Raw genomic sequence first — 20520 nt, 5'->3', positions numbered from 1 at the left:
ACTCATCTCCTTTGACTTAAGAGTTTTGTGCTTCCCATTGCTGCCTATTTACAGAACTGCTTGGTACTTGGATTTCTCAATTAAGTTTTAAGATTCCTGTTCATATTCTTTCTGAAACTCGTAGTCTTTCATCTTGGCATTGAAAATAGCCGATGGTTAAAGAACCTGGAGAGGAAACTGCAGTGGAGAAGGTTTGCTGCTAGATGAACTCAAACCTGACCCCTAATTTTGTTTCATGGGGTGTCATGGCAACAGCCTGCTAGTGGGAGAGAAAAAGGGAAAAGCTGCCTGGGGAAATTGCTTCCTCCATCAGAAACTGGGGACCTGAAAACCACTCATTCAGTTTTTTCCCCAGTTTTTCATACTTTGTTCAAACTAGATACAAAAATGAAGCTTATGCATTTTGATCAGAGAGATATGCAGCTTTTATGTTGTGAAAATTCTTACTGTTATAATTGCATTTATATGTGATATTTTTATAATTTTGTATGAATTTTGGATTAAGTTAAAGTTTTCTTTTATTGCTGTTTTAAGAATATTTGGTGTTACCGTAAATTATGGCAAATGCAACCTATCTCAAGGTTTTTGGCTGTGTGTAGTTTTTAAAGATTGTATGTGCTGTAATATTTTATATCGTATATCTTTCATAACAATGTATTTTTTTAGGATAGATTTATGTCCTTTGTAGAGAAGGTTACAGTTGTCACTTTGAGAGTAATCTCATAGCACAAAAGGCATTGTCTGACAAGCTGACAGTTTTTTCTGTGGTATTTTTACTGAAGAATCTAGTACTTAAGTATGTAACTCCAGCTCTACATGTGTATAATTTATTCTCAGAATCTATAAAAGCTTACTGTGACTTGAACTCTAACTTTTAAGTATTGAAATTAAACTCTCATTATAGTTTTAGGCATTTACCACTAACAACATAATACTAGTTTATAGGAAGCTCTGTTTACATGGAATAACCCACATGGTTAAACAGCAGGGGAGTCTTCTGCTTTTAGTTAAAAACCTGCTGTTTCTGTATGGCTTATTTACTACTTCTTTAATTCTTAATGTAGTGTGCTGTGGAATTGAGCATGCAAAAGTCAGCAAAGAGTTCTGGTTTTTGCGTCTAAGGTTATTACTTGCTGTACAATAATAAAGGCACTATTTTATTGGGTTAGTTGTAATTAACTTCAGCACTAGGCATTGATATAAATCATTCCTAATCTGTTTTCTTTACATTTTCATTCTTTTAAACTGGTTTCACATAGCTTCTTTCTGTCGTCCTTTTACATGAGGACTAGGGTTGTAATTGCTTTTTTGAATTAGGCAGTCGGAAGCTCATGTGCGTGTTGGTCCAAGAATTGATTAAGGAGCACTAATGAATTTCATATAGCACTTTTAAAAGATTTGTAATAAATACTCTGTACCAGTGATCTGTTATAACCTTAGAACTCAATACGGTGTTGTCATGCTGTGCGACTGGGAAAATATTTCAGTACCAGAAACTTTGATTTGGTTTCATAGTTAAAATAGTAAAGAATTTTGTGGTTGTGAATAAAAAAAAAAGGTCATGTACCAACTTTTCCCCAGAGTATATTTTATGAAAGGAGTTATCATTATTATTGTTTCGATGTTTGATAAAACAGAGGAAAAATACTGAAACAGTAGTAATTTTCATTTTTCTGCTAGCCTTAATTTTTGGTACCATGTGGGTCCTGTGCCATTCTGACTGATTTATTAATACACACGTACTGCAGCATGTTTGGCTGTTCCTCAGCAGTGCAGATTTGAAACAAGGATTTTGTTTGTTCTTTTCGGTCACCTTTGCAACACTGCATGTGTTTGTTTCTTGAATTCCTTCTATTTTTCAGGGGTAGATAATCACACATGCACAATCTCAGCCCTCCTTTATGTGTGGTTCATTAGTTTGATATGAGTGTGTTTGGGATATTTTCTCACATTAGTGGGTGTGGTGTTATGCCTTCACTTGAGAAGCTCTCTCATCTAGTCAATTTTTACACAACTTTCTCCTAAAAGACTCATTAAAATTTTCAATACAAAGACTTCAGTTGTGTACTGTCACCAGCAGATTTTTTTGACAAAAAGCAATGTCTTTTTTAATGGAATGCCAGCAGTAAATACTTTTTATTATAACTGGGTGTGCTTGATAGTTTTAAAAGTCTTATAAAAATAATTAGCTCTTTTATAAAGTTCTAATGGCAGCCTTGCAAGTTTCCCTGAAGCAGTCTCTAATGAACAGGCCTTGATTTTTCCAGTTGGGCTTTCAGATTCCCAGAGGACTTGACTTCAGACCTTGAAGGGCAGCAGCTGCCATTTGTCTTGAGCCCGGAGTTGCCAAGCAGACAGGCCCTGTACTAATAGGACACATTTATACAGCCCGAGTACGTGGGACCCCGATAGAGCCCTAATGACCATCATCTGTTGAGAGCTTGTAGCTGGCCAGGGTTAGAGTAACTTTTATCACCCTTATTGAAATCAAACCCTCTGTATTGATTAGTGAGGTAGTTGGGCTTGTTACAGAGATGCCGCGTTAAAGCTTCCATAGAGAAGCCTTTGTTTAAATTTCAGTAAATCCAAGCCTGTTCGATAATGTTCTTTGGGTGACAGGATGTTCTGAATTTTTTGGATAGTAGTAAATATTTTTGCAAGTTCTCACTTTGTTTCAGGATTCAGCAATAGTGGTGATGTTCTGTAGAGAAAGGGCCATGAAAATATTTATTAAAATTATTTTTTTTCTTAGCCAGTTTCTAATTGTTCTTTTGTTCTTTGTTCATGGTTTTTAAATTTTATTTGAGCATACAGGTATGTCTGTATATATACTGGATAACTATCTCAAATGTGTTCTCATGTTATTCTTATATTAATTTGTCACATCTTTGCAAAATGTTCCTCTTTTGTAAGTACTTGGCCTTTGCTAATTTTGATATTAAATTGCTGCATGGTTTCTAGATATGATTTCCTATAAGTCCATGTTGCTTCTAATTTTTTTCAATGGAGTTTCATAGATTAAAATAACTGAAGCATGCTTCAACCTTTAAAAGTAATTTATGTTTTCAGAGATTCTGCTTAACATGCAGTCTAACTTTTTTTAATTATGAAGAACCCAGCTGAGATATAATCTACTTTTCACTATATGTTCTTTATTGCTGAGTTCATTCAAGCCTGTAGTCGATGTGGTGCTGAGAGAGTGCTGACACCAAGTGCAAACACTGCTGAAAAGTTCTTGATAGTTTACTTTAGGCACTTAAAGATTAGTGTATCTCTCTATGAACAAGTTTTTCATGCAGATTTGACCTTTACTCTAGGATATAATATGTCTCTTGGTCATATGTTAACACATTTTTCCCACCCTGCTCCGTAGTGCCCCATTCATAGTTGTCAGTACCAAAGTCATCCTTCTCCTTTGTTTCATAACCAAAATAAATTATCAAAACTCCACCAGCTTTATGGGAAGGATGGATTAGTGAAGAATTTTCTTTTTTTTGTCTGCTGATGAGTGTGTGTTTCCACTGCTAGATATAATCCTTAATTGTAGAATATGTTAAACTGTTTAGAAGGATTTTTTTTAAGTTTCTGAGAAAAATGAATTTTTAAGGAGCATGCATTTGTGTATATATATGAATGAGGGCAGCAGAACAGTTTGTTACAGTTGGAAATAGAGCAGTTTTCATCTATTGGAAATGTTTTAAATATTCTGTTCAAGGTCCATGGTTAATTGCTTAGCCATCAGACTAGTTGATGGGTTGGTGTTGGAAATGTTTGTATATACCTTGATGAATGTATGCTTTGAGGTATTAAGAGGATGGTAGAATGGTTTTAGTTGAAAATGACCTTAAAGAACATCTAGGTCCAACACCCCTGCCATAATTGTTTAAAATACGATTAAATTACTTTACCAAGGGTGTACAGCTGAGGGGGGATATGCCCATTCACTGTCTACAGGCAAGCATTTCAAATTCCAAACCAACAAAAATGTGTATCAACAAAATTTTCTTGGTATTTGTTTGAGTGATTACAGTTTGGGAATGGTTGTATTGGGCTAGATAAAGGCTCCACTTTACTTCTTGTTCTATCTCCAACTGTAGACATAAAGACATGCTCAAAAAGAGTAAAATGGGACAAGTGTGATACTCTTCCACTCTCCAGCAGCTTTTGCTCAGGGTGCTTCTGAATTGGATGCAGTTTCTGTGTATTTAGCCAATATTAATGTGTTTTATTTTGGTTTTGATATTTACTTGTTCTGTTTCCTCTTGATCCTATTGAACTTTTAATCACCATGGTATGCTTTTGGTGATAGATTCTTTACACATTGTGTAAAGAACCACCTGCATTCTTTGTTTTGAAGCTGGCTACTGCTATCTGCTGCTTGCAGAAAAAGGCTTTTTGGGTAAATAAGCAGTTCCTGAAGTATTTGATCTGAACAAGGATACTCAGAATGGGTAGGAAGCCAATAGCAAATTCAAGGCAGAAATTTTTTAAGAACTTCACTTATCTTGTGTGATAAGAGATGTACCTTGTTTTTTATGAAAGGAAATATGAGGATGAAATAGTGTGAAAGACTTTTAAATGCATCTGAAGATTGAGATAGCTACACATGCACATGTGGGCTCAATGACATAAAATGGGATGTACAAGAACTGAAGCCTGTTTGCTACACTAATCTTCTTGCTGGCTATGGTCTTATCCAGCTTGTGGTATTTTGTGTGTTTTGGTCTATGGTTATAGTCTAATGCATGCTGTTGGTCTTGGTATTTCCTAGAAAAAAGGAAATGTAGTAATTTATGAGTTTTATTAGAGAATTTGGTGCTGTCATACAACTGATCATTAGTTAAGGTTAATTAAAAACCCCCACTGTAAAATAGATTAAATAACCCCAGCATTACTCAATAGTACAACAGGTCATGATATCAACCTCGAGGGAGATGATTAGTTTCTGAAAGGAGGGGTTTAAGACCACTACTGTTTAGTGTTTTCCTTTAATGACCCTTGTGCACTCAGTAAGACTGTGCTAATGAAACTTGTTGATGATATAAAATTAAAGCTATAGAGGACTGGGATGTATTTTTGCTCACTGCAGAGTTGTGCTGTATAGAAAGGAAATGTACTATGTTATTTTATACAAAATTATAATTCAGATCAGGTTTGGAGCACCATTTCAGGAAAGGTTTTAGTCCTTGCCTCTATTTGTGGGGCTGTTTATAGTTTCTATTAAGGAAATAGGTGACACAGTAATGAGTTAGGAAATTTCCTTATCAGGAAATCCTTATCAGGAATTCCTATCCTTAGACAAAGTATTTGAATAAAATGTAATTTCTTATTTGTGTCCTTGTTATGGTGATTTCTCATTGGAGTTATTTGTGATCGTGTCTAGTGCTTCTTGGTTTTCCCCTTGCTTCACTGTTGAGAGTTCAGTGACCAAAAGCATTAGAGGTAGATGATGTCTCTTGGTCGCTAAACATTTACAGCCACGGGAAATGATGGTCAATTACCTACAGCTTAGAACAGGTATGAATTTATCGACTCAGTTGATCAGCCCTTCCTCAGAAAAATGCTGAAATGTGTTTTGTAGTTATTTAGTTGCATTAGTGGTTGAGTTTGAAGCTTTTAACATGTTTTTTCCCTAGTACCTTTGGGAGATGGATAACTAAGATGCGGATATAATAATGCAATATGTATACTGAGTGTAATTGTTTGAGAGTGAACATATACTGTGGGGAGATATTGAATGGATCATGAAAGATGAAGACCATTAGTCTTTTCTTTCAACTATTAAAATAAGCTTTAGGGTGTGTTCAGCTGTGATTTATGAAAATGTTTAGACTAACACCTTCTTTGATGATGTCTGATGTAGAGAAAAATGCTGAAAAGTATCATGATAAATGCACTTTCTTTTCACTTTTGGCAGCCTCCATCTTCACCAATTAAATTTTCAAGTGTTGTTGTGAACTCTTTAGAAAGCAGAATAGCAGATGGACAGTGTCATAAATGGAAAAAAAATATTTTGCTTTTCTTGAGTTTTCTCACACTTCAGCTAACAGAATAGTTTCAGTTATCATTACATGAAGCTAAATATTTAGAACCTGATACTACATTTAAAACCTCTTGAAGGATTATTTGCATGTGCTGTTTTGTTTAGAATATTAGAAACTAAAAGGCGTTTTTTGTTTTCCACTAGAATACATTTATAATTTGTGATGAATAATACATCACGTGTTCCAATTATTCTGCTTTTAATTCTGACTCCTTGAAAATTGTAATACATTGTTGCAGCTTAAACATGATGAGCATGATAAACATGATAAGCATGTGTTAGGCCTGGAAAAACAGCTTGAGAAATCAGAGTAATAATTTCTCCCCTGCATTTGAAATTTGCAAAATTTTTTTTTTTGTGGGTTTTTTTTGTGGGGGCAGAGGGGCAGGATTTAAGTTGTAAATAACAACGTTGTTTCAGTGTGTGTCTGATCAAACCTTTGTCTCACTGACTGAGAGGTAATTCTGCAACACTGAGCACCAAAAAATGCACCCTCACACTGTTTATTAAAAACCTCCTACATTCAGAAATCTGAAATTTGTTTAAGACGTTTTGAACTTTTTTCCTGCCTTGGAGCTGATGAGATTTTTTAAAAATAACCACAATGATAAAAGTACTCATGTAGATAATCAGTAGGATTCTTATTTCATAGAACAAAGAGTGAAAAATCAAGGAAGTTGATGTGAACAGCACATGAAACTTAACTATCTGTCTGCTGCAGAATCAGTCTTTTGTATTAGATTAGAAGAATTGAAGAGTTTAAATCAAGAGCTATATTTGTCCTATTCTATTTGCCTCTACATTTTCCCCGAAATATGAGGTACACACTTATGTACTGCTCTAATTTTTTACTGGGTTAACTTGTTCCTATGTGGTGTAAGATTTAAAAAAATCTATTTTCTGTGTTTGTGAAGTAATTTTATTTTCTTCTCATCTTTCAAATGAGGGTAAGAAGCCCCAGTGATAGGCCATCTGAGTTGATTGCTCACCCTGTGTCTCTTATGGGAGCCAGGCAAAAACCCACCTACATGTTTAAGCGATGTAGAGTTTTGCTTAATTCAAGGTTCAGCTGGATTTAAGGAATGTGCAGTGCATGTTCATCTGCCATTGGCATTATTTCAGTGTGTTAAAAATGTTACATTTTAAAAAAACCATAATGTGTTAATGGTGCAATATTTGGATTGTTAACAGATTTTTTTTAAATGATTAGAGATGACTGTGTGGTGCTGAAGTGAGGGTTGTTATTAGGAAATATCCCTACTAGGGTTTAAGCTACAAGAGAAAATTGTGTCTAAAGAATAACCCTTGCCTTAGTGTGAAACAGTTTCTGGCACTATCATGGCTCAAAAAAGCAAAAAGCATCCATGAACCAGAGCAAGTTCAGGATTATTACATGACACAACAAACGACAATGATGGAATCCTTTGTGGGATGTTTTTGGATTTTCTTCTCCCATTAATATGACCTTAAGTAAATGATGGTGCCCTGTTCCTTCATGCTGGTATTCACTGCTTCCTGATCTGCACACAATTAGTGCTTTGTGTGTTTGCTGATGGTGCTGTAAGTTGCTGAAGTGGAAAAGAAAGTGTATTATTTTATCTCTGAAAATGCCTCTTCCAAGTTTTGTTTTTATACAGCTAGTTTTCTCTTCTGTTTTGTCTTTACCCAGGAATGGCAAAACTCTATACAGAAGAATGCTGGCCTGGCCTTTATTGAGCTTGTTAATGAAGGAAGGTAAGTCACAATATTTGATAGCACGTCTGCCTTAGCCTTCAGGGAGTTCTGTGCCTTGAAACTTTTTAAAAATAATTTTTCTTCTTCCTTTTTGTGTAATTTTCTTTTAAGTTTTATGAGCATGGTTTCATGTTCTTTAATACTTTGGTTCAGTTCTCATTCTGAATATGGGATTTTGCAGAATCTTAATGCTCTTTAGTTTCATTAAATACTTTGCTTATCTGTGTGTCATGGATTTTCTTTCTTCCTTCCTTGTGTACTGGTTAATGTTGAAACTATAATTTGTATTCAGCTAATCTCTTGAGAAAGGGAATTGATATTTGAAAGACATTACTGCTAGGAATTGTGAGATAAGCCTCTGTCTCAAAAATTAGATTCCAGTTTGCTCATTTATTTCTGATCTATCTCTTAAACTAGAAAGGAGGAGAGGCCCTCTAAGGAAAAAACCCTCTTAATATTGCCATTTAGTTTAATGTTCTATCCATAACTTTATATGTATATTATTGGAACTTACAGAAAATGACAGAGCAGGTGATGAGGCCATGCTCTTTGACTTGTAGCAGTGTTCAGAACCATCAATATTTTATTCATTAATATTGAATTGATTGTTGAAGCAGACAAAGAACAGCATTTACTTTTTTTTCTAAAGGATTTTTTTCAAGATGTTAGCTAAGGTGTATTATAAGAAATGCCATTTATTTAAATGTAACTTCAGTTACTGAGTAACTTCAGCTAGTAAGAATCCAAACAGAAAATAAATTTTACATGATTAGGACAACTATCTAACTAAAACCATAATAATTTATCACATAAATTAATATGCTATAGAAATACCTTTTTATCATTTTAGGAATGGAGAAATGGCTATTTGAGATATTTTTTCTTAAGAGGGAGATGTTCTCAAGATACATAAAAATAATGGCCATTTTAATGGCTTTTAATGGTTGCATTTCAGTTTATGGTAGGCGAAACACTATTCTGAGGCAGGAAAAACATTTTGCTACTAGTCTTGATCCCAAGGGCCAAGGTAAAGTAACAGGGGTGTTCAGTTACAGTGTTAAGATCTAGCCTATAGTTGTTTCCTATTATGTGAGGCTGACCTGTCTTGACCCTACTTACAAAATGCCTGCTATAAATTTGGCCTTTGATTAATGTTTTATTAGCATAGATAACATAGAGATCCCACACACATGTAAACCACAATGTAAGGTTCATCTGTGTAAGATGATTATCATGGACAAATCAGTTGCTGAGACTGAGCTGGGCATGGCAGTCACCCAGTAGCTATTCAGCTCGTCCAGGTCAAGCTTTCTATCAGTAAACTGTGTGGAATTGACTATTTTCTCCTCAAAACATGCAATGCCCATCACAGACAGATGGAATCACTCCCCCACCTCCATAAACAACATCAATAACTTAGAGTCTAGCCTGAGCCAGAGTGGCTGTCTCAGGGACAAATGATCCCTTGAAGACTAGGAAGTGTGGTTTTGGTTAGCAGAAAATGTCTGTGTAATTGTTACTTCATTTCATTTCTGACGTGTAGCAGAGTTGGGTTTTCTTTTAGTTTTTTTTTTTTTTTTAAGTGGGAGCATAACATTCATTATGGTGAAGAGGAGAGGGGATTAATTTCTTAAAAATGGCTCCTTTTATCTGCCTCCATTTTCCTGCATTGCTGTTTATAGGAGCCCTTATGGTTACTGCTGAATTGCACTGCTTTGTGGCTTTTCAGCAATCACTAAAATCAAACTATTATCCTTCTAATGATAGGAACTGTATTCCAGAACTACTCTTTCCTTCTCTTTATGCAATTTGCACATTATTTTTCCTGCACATATGCTAACATTTGGACTAAAACATCTCAGAGCTTGTGTTTTATTCCATTTGCTATTTTCTGTATATTTTTGCCATAGCATTATAGTCTTAAAAACTCCAAAAGCTAAAGTCTTTTAATTGAAACTTAAGAAAATGTCTGAATGATACTGATTTAGGCTTTAGCTGCATAGTTATACAATAAAAGCTGAATTTTAAGTTGTTTCTACAAGTGCACAAGAAAATATGACAAAGTAGTTGTAGAAAGGATAGAACTGGTTCAGTACCAGGGAAGGATAGGATAGGGAAGGATTTCTGTAGGGCACCATGACATGAGAGTTACAATAAATAAAATCAAGGACTGGAAGAACTGTCTGGAGTTTGTGGAATCACAGAATTGCTATTGTGTACTGCCTTCATGGGGGGAATTTGATCACCCTATAATCTTTGTAAATCAGAGTTTTATTCCCAGTGTTTATTACTAGATTTTTTGGACTAATGGTGCTATAGGATATTCCAGCTTGAGGTATGTTCTGCTGTTTGTTTTAGGTTTTTTTTTTTTTTGGCAAATAAGATGACTGAAAAATCTTTCTGGAAGAAGTCTAGAAGGGGAGATGTAAATCTCTCTTCTACTTGCTTTCAAATGTATTTTTTGCTTTTATGTGAAAGGTATGAATGTACCTCTCTTTCTCTCAGTGGTTGGAAATTTTAGATTTAGGCTTGCCGTGTTTTGGCTAGGATTCCCTGGACACAAATATGTGCAGGATGTTTGCCTCTGGGACTCGTAAGATCTGCAGTATGTGTGCTGCATTCAGAATGTGTTGGTCTGAATTTCTTCATGTTCACAAGTAACTAATGTGTTCCACAGAAAAGTTGCTCCCTGCCTTTCCAGGTAGATCACACCCTCTTCATGTGTAGAGCAGAAATGATTAGTTTGTGCCCAGTGAAGTTTTGAGTCTTGAACTGAAAGAAAATCTCTGAACAGGAGCTGGTGAGTGGAAATACAGAACTGTAAAACTGCCTAAAACAGAGATACACAACTGAAGGCCTGAAGTCCAGGTTACAAGCATAGTAAAAATTAAAAAGCCAGCATAGAAATCCAGCAAGGTACAGAATGTAAGGTAAAGGAGCAGGTATTGAAAAATAACCTCTTTCTGTGCAGTAAAAGATACATCAATTTCAATACATTACTACATTTAACATTAATCTGGTTTTAATGAAAAAAAAAAGTATTGTTCTCTGTTGATGTAGTGTCTGGGAACACTATGAATGCTCTTTGAAACCTTGTTAAAAAGGTGCCTGTCCCCATGGCTCCTCCATGTACTGAGCCATCTGTGCAGCAGAAGGATAGGTTGTGAAATGTTTTCCTTAGCCTGCTGAACTTCTGTCAGTCTGGATTTCATTCTTTGTGCTTGCCTTTCACCTTTGGATCCTCCCTTTAGGGAGAGTCTGTTTTGGATTCTGAACCTGAGAACTTATTGGCGAGGGAATTTGTTCACCAGAACCATCCTTTAGATGGGGTCTAGTTCACTGCCACGGCCAGCCCTCTCCTTTGGAGACTTCTGAGGTGCCCAGACGGATTCCTTTTTTGAACCTTGGAACTAATTGTGTTTCCTCCTTATGCACAAGATGGTGGAGCTGTTATTTATGAACTAAACCAAGATCAGCTTTGTTTTATTTCCTTGCATGTACAAATGGCTCTTTTGCTAGAGCCTGATTTCCTGTAGTTGACTGGTTAGCGAGCAGCTCCGTTGCTGTGTGAAGGTTAAAACCCTCTGCTGTCGCTGTGATTCATTAGCACACTTTAGTGTGAAGCATCTCTTATGCTGGATCTTGTTTTCTGTATCAGTCAGGGCACTAACAAACGTACTGGAGCTTGAGAGCAGGCATGACAGTTATTATCCCCTTTGGGGTGATAATGGGTTTGGCATGGCAGGGGTTGAGGGATCAGTCTCCTAAGCATGCTGCAGCAATTATTCTTTCCAATTTTCAGTTGAAGAGACTCTGGAAGATGCTCGATTTTAATATTCTCAAGCACAGTTTTCTTGGCCATCTGAAGAATTATGGAACAATGTTCTATGCTTACATTTTTATATGCTTGTAAATGAATATTCACTAAAAAAAGTCCCAAAATGTTTGGTTTAAAGACAATCTCATTAAACTAGCAGAATCCATGTATAATTTCCTCTCCTTACCTTTGCTTTTTCAAATCCTTATTCAAACAAGGCAACCCAAAACATAAGGATTCATATGTGTATCCATGTTTGTTTTTCTGTAGCTTTTTTTTATTGCCCTGTTCTTTGTTGTCAAATGAGGAGTGAAATCTAATCAAAATTCTCCCCTCTGTATCAGAGCATTTTCTAATGGGTCTTTCAGTGTAGTTGAAACCAGCTCTTTTTTTTTTCTTTTCCCAAAGGAATCTTGCAAGGGATTTTGTGCTCCCTTGGATTTAAAATTATTATTTTTGAGACACTATAGCCTTCTATTAAAAATATTTGTTGGAATTATACAATTAATTCAGAAGTTATTGGGAGAAGAAGGAAGGCAAACAGAATGCAAATTTAACATCTGTAGCAAGTAAAAACTCCATCAACCAACCAAAAGAAAAAGTCCCAAACCTCTCTAGAAACAACCAAATGCAGCAATATTATGCTCTCAATATATAAGATCTAACAGTATAAAAACTGGAATGCTGTAATCATCTATATTTCTATAGCTGAGGGGATGGGGAGGAATTTAAGGACTGTACTAACAAAATTTAAACATATGTCACCTGCTGTTCCTTGTCTTAAATTCTCTGTATTGCTTTTGACTGATCATGAATGCAAATATTTTTAATATTGAAATACTTGGCAATCAAGCTGGCTGGCCAATTATTTGGATGCTTTCTGAATGGAAAATAGGGGACAGATGTAGGCTGCCCCATTCAATTGTCTCTCACTCACAACACTGCGGTCACTCTAAAGGAATGAATGTTGGATGGTTGTGTTGCCATAGGAGCAACTACTGTGATGGAAAAACAGTTAGAAAAATACAGCTATTAATGAAAAAATGGATGATAACTGTCAGACTTTGTGCATAATTGACCAAAAAAGGCTCTGGAGAAAAATGATAAATGCAGTCTGGTCCAAAGTAGAATTGATTACTGCTAGCCTGCTCCCTGTGCTGCAGCCTCCTTGTCCTGCGATTCTAATGACATAGGACCTGCACCTCAGCCTTGTTTTGTAAGAAAAAAGACATGTTTTCCACATTTTCTTTCTTTTTGATTGTTAACAACCCTTTCTGTTTAAGTGGTACGTTTTGTAAAAGAGATTTTTGATGATTTATTTTCTGAGTCTTGAGGTTATTGTTTTGGTTTGTTAAAAAAAAAGAAAAAGCAGCTTTGTTAATGTGTGAATTTGAATACATAAGATCATTAGACTAGACTTAAAGCAGCATTTTAAATGTGCTGAAAGTTAGGAATTGTAGCCTGAATGTGTTTCAGAGCTGGATAAGTTGACTTGGGTGGGGTTCTTGATGCTAACTAATTTTTTTGTGTGCATGTGTGTGCACTAAGGTATACTGTGGTGGACACAACCATTTGAAAAACCAATTCTTTATTTCACTGAGTTTTGAAGGGTGTGTATGTGGCAAAGGTAGGTTTTGCTTGTGAGAATACATAATTAATTTGTTGGGTCTATGAAAAAGGAAATTCATCAACCACTTTTGGGCACCTGGGAGTTCTGAAATGTTTTTTTTTAATATGGAAAGTTTTTGATAACATCTGCTTTCTAAAAAATTATTGCAAGTGTAACAAGAAGGTATTTGTGCTGTATTGTGTGCATACATGTACTGTACTATTGCCATGTGATGTGACATTTTCAGAAATCATCTCCAATAGTACTGTGCAGTGGCTTTGAAATGTGAACACAACACAGTTTTCAATGGGCTCTGCCATGTCCTAAGAGGCACTCCTAGATAGAAAATATTGGATTTTCCCTCAGCTGTCTTTTCAAACTCCTGTTTCATTTAATGCTAGTGGATGTCCAAGTCAGCATTTTGGTGAGTCTGCACAGCTTTGGGGGTGCCTTTTTTTTTTTTTTTTTTTTTTTTTGTCTCCCATTTTAGGTCAATAAATTTGTTCAAACTTCAGTCTTTAAGACTTTATGGACTAACTATATTCTTTGGGAATTCAGTAGAGTATCTGTAAAGTATAGTACCTGTGTTTCACAAAGCAATTGTAATATGCCCTTGCAACAGTAATTCCACTACTTAGCACATTGAGCAGTCAGATCCCATAAAAGTCCACATATATCCATGTAGAACACATCCCCTTTTGAAGTCAGAGAATCTCCTACATGCCAGGTTTATGAGGAAGGAATGCAAGTAGGAAAGGTCACCTTGCTTGGCTGTCTCAGAGTTCTCTATTGTGGTGCACCTGGGACTTAGTCTCTCCCCATAGTAGTTTGTGATAGATTTGTGCCTAAATGTTGCCAGTGTCACCTAAGAAGCTTTTTTCATACTTTGACTAAAGCTGATAATTGTTAGACATCAGCAATAGTAATCCAGAATTTGTCAATCTCTCACTTGCTTTTGCTTTGCACATTTCTGTTTATTTTTTTGTCTCTTGTACTTCTTAATTTTTCCGTGTTATAAGGAGCAGCTTTTTTACTTGCTCATCTAAGTGTTCAGCAGCCAGAAATTGGAGGAGGACTTTTGGTTCTGTGTCTCATAGTTTTCCAGCATAACAATGAAAATCAGTCTATCTCATGTATTTGGCTAGAACTCCTTCTCTCAGTGGTTCAGCACTTCATTCCTGACCCAGCAAAATATGCAAGTATATATTTAACTTCCAGCATGGAATCCATCCCCTTGATTGTTTTTACTAGGCTGCTCATCTTTTCAAAGTTTAGCACATGTTTTAAAACATTGCAGTCTGGAAAAAAAGTGCTTGGGAAGAAAATTTTGTCTGAGACCTTGAATCTGGTGTGCACTGCAAGCAGAAGAGTAGCCCCAGTACCCAGTGTCTTTGCACTCATAAATAATCATGTCTAACTTCTACAAAATGTGTCCATCCACACTCCATCCACATTCTTCTTGTATCAAGACCAGGAAAATAATAATTCAATAGCACGTCATAAATAAGAACAAACAAGAAGAGAATCTATCAGGATGGTGGAGTGTAAATCAGCACATTCAACACCAATTTGGTGTTTAATAGTACTGAAAAAATCAGCAGGTGTATGAGATAATATAAGGCAAGTGTGGTCCGTGGACCTTCATACAGGGATTATGAAGCATCAGCAAGAAGGAAATTATTAGACTTGAGTTTATCTTTAAGCTTGGGTGTGCATACTTTGAAAAAGACAAAAAATTCATTCTGTCTGTTTACTCAAAGAAGGGAAAAGCTGTCATTTTGCTGTAAAAAAAAGTATTGAATGTGTTTTAGATGAAATTTTTGTTTACCTGAAAAAGACTAATGTAATCTAGTTGCTGGGAAAAAAAATCAGGATAAAAGCACAAAATGGTTAGGGAATTTTGTTTGTGTTTTTTGTCTTTGTTTTAATTGACAGTAATTTCCTTATTATAAAACTACTTTATGGGAGAATATGGTGTAAAATATCTTTTTGGTCTGGTGCAGGTGGCCCAGAGAAGCTGCAGATGCTCCATCCCTGGAAGTGTTCAAGGCCAGGCTGGATGGGGCTCTGAGCAACCTGGTCTAGTGGAAGGTGTCCCTGCCCATGGCATGGGGTTGGAGATGATACTTATGGTCCCATCCAACTGAAACCAATTTATGACTCTATAACCTTCAAGCCTTATAAAAAACCCAAAAAAACCCCACAAAAAAAAACCACCCCACAAACAAAAAAACCCACAAACCCCCCCCCCCCTTTCCAGAAAGGGCATCTTTCTGGAAGCTCTCCCATAGTGTGAACAGAATGTACAGACTTGATGGAGGAAATGAAATTGTTTTCAGGAAGAAATTCATGATTGAATTGCATGAGACACCAAAGCAGGAACCAGAAAGGACCATTATGATCCTTTAAATCCGTGAAGTGCCACTTACTGTCTTAGTGAGGAGAATCAGGCGTTTCTAAACATTTTTTTCTTAAGAAAGCCTTTGTTTCTCAAAGTTACCTGATCTAGATAATTAAGTTTATAGGCTCTCCCTCGTATACAAAATGTTTTGACTGTGGTTTGGAGTAGAGCTAATTCTTCAGCAAGAGTCAGAATCCTGTCCTTGCTTCAGCAGTGGTCTGCTCACCTGGGAACAGTTGTTTTATTGGCAGCAGTGAGCTACACTTAACAAATTTCTGTTCAACATTTTGTTTCCCTTAAATGGAAAACTAGCAGCTGCCAAGGTTCCCAAAATTTGTCTTTAGTAGGTGATAAAAATTTAATTTTAAACATAAGCAGAGGTGTGTTCATTTATACAGGTGCTGTGAGCTCATATTTGCCTTTGATTTTTATTGATGGCTGCAGACTCCTCTATTATATCATGCCATCATTAAATTTATGTAAGGATATATATATTTACTTTACAAAGTTCCATACTTAAGTGGTAAATTCAAAATAGAAATCTGCGTGGTATGCCTTGTATGTGGATACTATTTTCATAAAGGAGCTCCCCACTGCCCTAGATGATAATGCAACTTGAATTGTTTGTTATTAGAAAGCTAATCTGAGCGTATGCAATGTTTGGAAAAGGTTGAACTGAAAAGCAAGATGAAAATTTAAAGTTCTTGAATGTAAAAAAGAAAAAAAGAAAAATCATGTCTCAGTTTCATCTACCTGGCCTATCCCTGTGTGGAGTATCATAGAGAAAGTGAAGAAAGTGTGTGGGATTAGTGAGGAGAGCTGAGGGTGGCAGAAGAAACAACTGATCCATAGGAGACAAAGCTCATTTGCTTTCACTAGGTACACCTCTGCTCTGTTTGGACAAGGTTGTTCCTGTGTGAGGGAATGTAGTTCTTTGCTTTGTTTGGAACACATCCGTCCTTTCTGGACATGCATAGCAGGTGCTGGGCTGCTTACCAGTTATCTACCATGTTTAGTAGATAAAAAGGAAAACCATGTTGTAAAGTGTTAAGACAATTATTATATAGGGTGATTTCATAAACAAATGAAAGAAAAGTGGGACTCAGAGTGTATAATTAGATTAAAAGTAGACCTTTTAGAGGACCGCTGTTACTTTTCAAAGTCTGATCAAGCTAGCAGAGGATATTGGTATTGACAAACTCAGGGAAAATAATGGAATACTGTCCAACTGTGTTACATGCAACTTGTAATACATGATCTCGTAGTACATGAGCATTTGTGATCCCCTTAATGTTTTGAACAGTTCTTAGTTCAATAAAAAAGAGTTTATTTAAATATGCTTATGTGTCAGATTTGAATGTGCTACTGGAGATCATGGAGAAAAACACTTGGAATCTGCCCAGACTATTGCTTATACAGTTCCTTGTTGCTGGTTTTTCACTAATGCATGCAGATAAATTGGCAGAATTATATGTTTGTTGCTCAACAGCTGCATCTATTCTACCAGTGAGTAAAAATAATAAAAAAACAAAAGGGCTTGTAATGTGGTTTCAAACTAGTGGCTTTTGTACAAGCCTCCCCAACAGAAGGAGAAATCACATCTCGAACAGTAAATTTTGCATATTTCATATTTCAAGACTTCATCCTTGGGGAGAGACTAATCCACCAACTTGGCTGGTTCCTGAGCTTGTGGCCTCATGTGGCTGCTGTGCTGCTGTTTTCTGGAATGAGAGGGGCAGTGAACAAAGAGCTTCAGGTGTTGTTCTGCCTCTGGATTTCTTCTCATGGGAGCAGGCGTGTGACCTGCAAGTCTCCTGCAAGTGTGGAATTCTGAAAGCATAGGGAAAGAGACAGCAAAGCATCACTCTTTCAAACATACAGTAAGAGACAGGTGGATCCTTATTTCAGATAAATAAGTTATTTGGGTTAAAATTAACATTGGATGCATTAGAAGGCATCCTGAATAATAAATCCTGTGGTTGTAAAGAAAGCCTTTCAATACACTCTGAACTTGTTGAAATGTACTTTAGTTTATATATGCAAGGAAAGCAAGTGATTTTACATTCTGCTACTCTTTTTTCTACAACTGGAAACCTTACCAAAAAAAGATTTAATAACAGATATTTTTAAGATTTAATCCGTAGAGCGTGTAATGGATTTATCTGGTATTTCTTTGAGTGATCCTGTGGAAACATACACTTCTAAAACAGTGTGACTCGTGTATAGCCAGTTTCAACTTTATGAATCCCAATGTAACTAATTAAAAAGGAAATGTTTTTAGTAACAATATGTGAATGGAGAGAATAATTGGGTTGTAATTCAATCTGTCAGCTCTGCTGCCATTCATAAACTCAGGGTTTATGAAGGCCTCAGAAATCTCAGTTTGAATTACAGCTTTATTCTGTACATAACCTGTAACAATGTATATCTTAGCATTTCATTTGTGCGACTGAGAATGTTTTATAATCCTGAAAATATTACTTAAATGTATACTTACCGTAAAATTTCAGTCTCTCATTTGGAGGGAAAACTGTATTGCATTGCATTTTTTTTAATTTAGACTTTACATCAATTATGTCAGAGCTTTAACTGTGGGTGTTTATATGCAAAAACTGCTTACTTTGTGTGGTGGTAGATGTGAAAGATTTTTTTTTATATGTCTCTATTTCAGATAAGACAAATGACTGTCTGGAGTGTTTACATTTTATTTAATATTTACTTTGGTTTACTATAGAAATACTATTTTACTAATGGCCAGAAAATTACCCCCAACCTTATTTATACTGTTTTCTTAGGTCAATAAAGTCAGTCATAAGAGCCCAGCATATTTGCATATATATACACTGTATTTCCAGATTTTTATTTTTGGACTTCATTCTCTTAAGGTATTTCCTAAATCTTCTCTGTCCTCAGGTTACTGAGTCAAACCATGAAGGAGCATCTGGTACGAGTGGCTAATGAAGCAGAGTTTATCCTGAGCAGACAGAGGGCAGAGGACATTAACCGCCATGCTGAATTTGAGGTAAGAAAGGAAATCTTGTTTCAAAAAGCAAAACACAAAAGCATAACCATCCCACTGTGTATAAGGATTCCAGGCTGTGATATGGGCTTTGCAGGCCTCAGGAGGTTCCACTCTGAATGGTGCTTTGCAGTTGTAAGGTGATTTGATAAGTTTGCTGCTGACTTTGATGGAAAAACAGGCTGAGCAGAGCAGCTCAGAACTTGCTGAAATCTGCACACCATAGATTGTAGGGGAAAGAATTTCATCATACCAATGCTGCTCTTTTCCATTTACCAAGTATCACTGTGTTAAAGCTGCTTAGCATCACAGTCAAGATACAGGTCTGAAAAAAGCCACTTTGCTGAAGATAAGTGGTAACAGGCTGTGAAGTGAAAAATGAGAAATTACTTTCTTTTATCATTTTGTATCATCTGCTATTTAACTAATCCCTCTCTAAACCCATTCTCCCTATGTTTTACATGCCTCAGTGTGGTTTAGTTGTGTTTTCATATTTTCATCCCACTTAAGGGAATCTAAATCGAAATGTAATAAACTTGTATGACTTCAAACAAAAATACAAGCCTGTTTTCTGAGTCACTTTGGTCATACCTCCAATTTAGGGTCTTGGTTACATTATATATCAGCTTTCCTTGTGCTTTAATTATTGGATAAATGAAAATGAAGCTAAATCTCTCTCAATTCACTAATATTCTACTTAAAGAGTACTTTGTCTTTCTTCTGACATGTGATATTACTTGTGGTTTTGTTTTAAAATGAAGCATTAAGAGATTGAAGGCACATTTGTGTTTAACATATTTCTAAACTGTTTTCCTCTTAAATCTTTACTTGAAAAAATACTCCCCAAAGATGAAAGCATATTTGTCTTAGACAGTGCTTATGTTCTAAAGGTCATCTGCGTTGGCCCCGGGATTCAAGCTGTGCGTTGTCTAATAACATATCTGCACTTCATCTAGAGCTAGTTACCCCCTCCTGCAAACAGAGATGTTGGAAGGTATCTACAGTACCGTTCTGCAATGGTGAAATAGCAGGCATGTTTCATTTATTACATCAAGGGTTTGGCGACAGTCCTGTGGAGATGAAAAGTGCATCCTTTTGCTCCATTGCCTGATAATCATTGGACTGGGACATGCTTGACATCTTTTGCTCTGGATTTATGCAGAAGCTCCATGCATGTCATGGTGTTATTGATTAGATGAGCAGCCCACTTTTTCCCTTCAGATGCAAACTATTTGCAAAGAGTGGGGTGTGTATATAGGAAACGTGAGAGAAATGAAGGGTTCTCTCGTATAAATACAGGCTCTCTGTGAATACAGTTGTTCAGTGACAGCTGCGCTCTTAGCCCTAGTTCAGCCTCAAGATACCTTTTATGGTGTCTGGAAGAAATTTAAACAGAGCATCAACTTACATTTTTAATATAGCTCTGAGTTCTGCTGTGACAAGTCTCTAGGATGAAAGTTGGCTGCTTTTTTAAGCTGATGCTGGTTTGAATCTGTCCTGTCTCAGCAGTGGTGGCTCAAGAGGGTTAACTTATCAGGTGGAACTTAAATGGAAAATGGTGTACTCAAATATCAGCGGTCTGTTTATCCAGTTTAGATTTGTTCCTGTGCTGGAAAGACTTTGAGCCAGCATGACTTCCACAGGTTTAGGAACTAAGGATATACAACTATTGGATTCTACCAAATGTGTAAAGAACCTGATGTCTGTGACAGACTTCAGTCAATGTTGTGCTCCTTTGTGGAAAGAGGAACCATTAGTCATATCCATCTGAGTCTGCAGGTAACAATCAGAAATCATGTTAACAATCAGAAATTCTGGTGTTCCATGTTCTATCCATGTCTTAAGATGTGATAGCTGAAGAAAGTGAGCAGAGGAGTGATTCTATAAGATTTAGCCC

At 36.2% G+C, this 20520-nt stretch overlaps 1 protein-coding gene across 4 annotated transcripts in view; it reads left to right on the top strand.

The window, feature by feature from the left end:
• The window catches only part of LRBA (LPS responsive beige-like anchor protein), a 367939-nt gene that overhangs the window by 112140 nt on the left and 235279 nt on the right, over nt 1-20520 (top strand). For all 4 annotated transcript variants that reach the window (XM_030947121.1, XM_030947122.1, XM_030947120.1 and 1 more), the window contains 2 exons: nt 7713-7777; nt 18518-18626. In XM_030947121.1, coding sequence (XP_030802981.1) covers nt 7713-7777; nt 18518-18626 — 174 coding nt within the window. The remainder of the gene's footprint in view (nt 1-7712; nt 7778-18517; nt 18627-20520) is intronic.

The sequence above is a fragment of the Camarhynchus parvulus genome, chromosome 4 (assembly GCF_901933205.1).
Source record: "Camarhynchus parvulus chromosome 4, STF_HiC, whole genome shotgun sequence".
Classification (NCBI taxonomy): Eukaryota; Metazoa; Chordata; class Aves; order Passeriformes; family Thraupidae; genus Camarhynchus; species Camarhynchus parvulus.
This window is presented reverse-complemented; position numbering and strand designations above follow the sequence as displayed.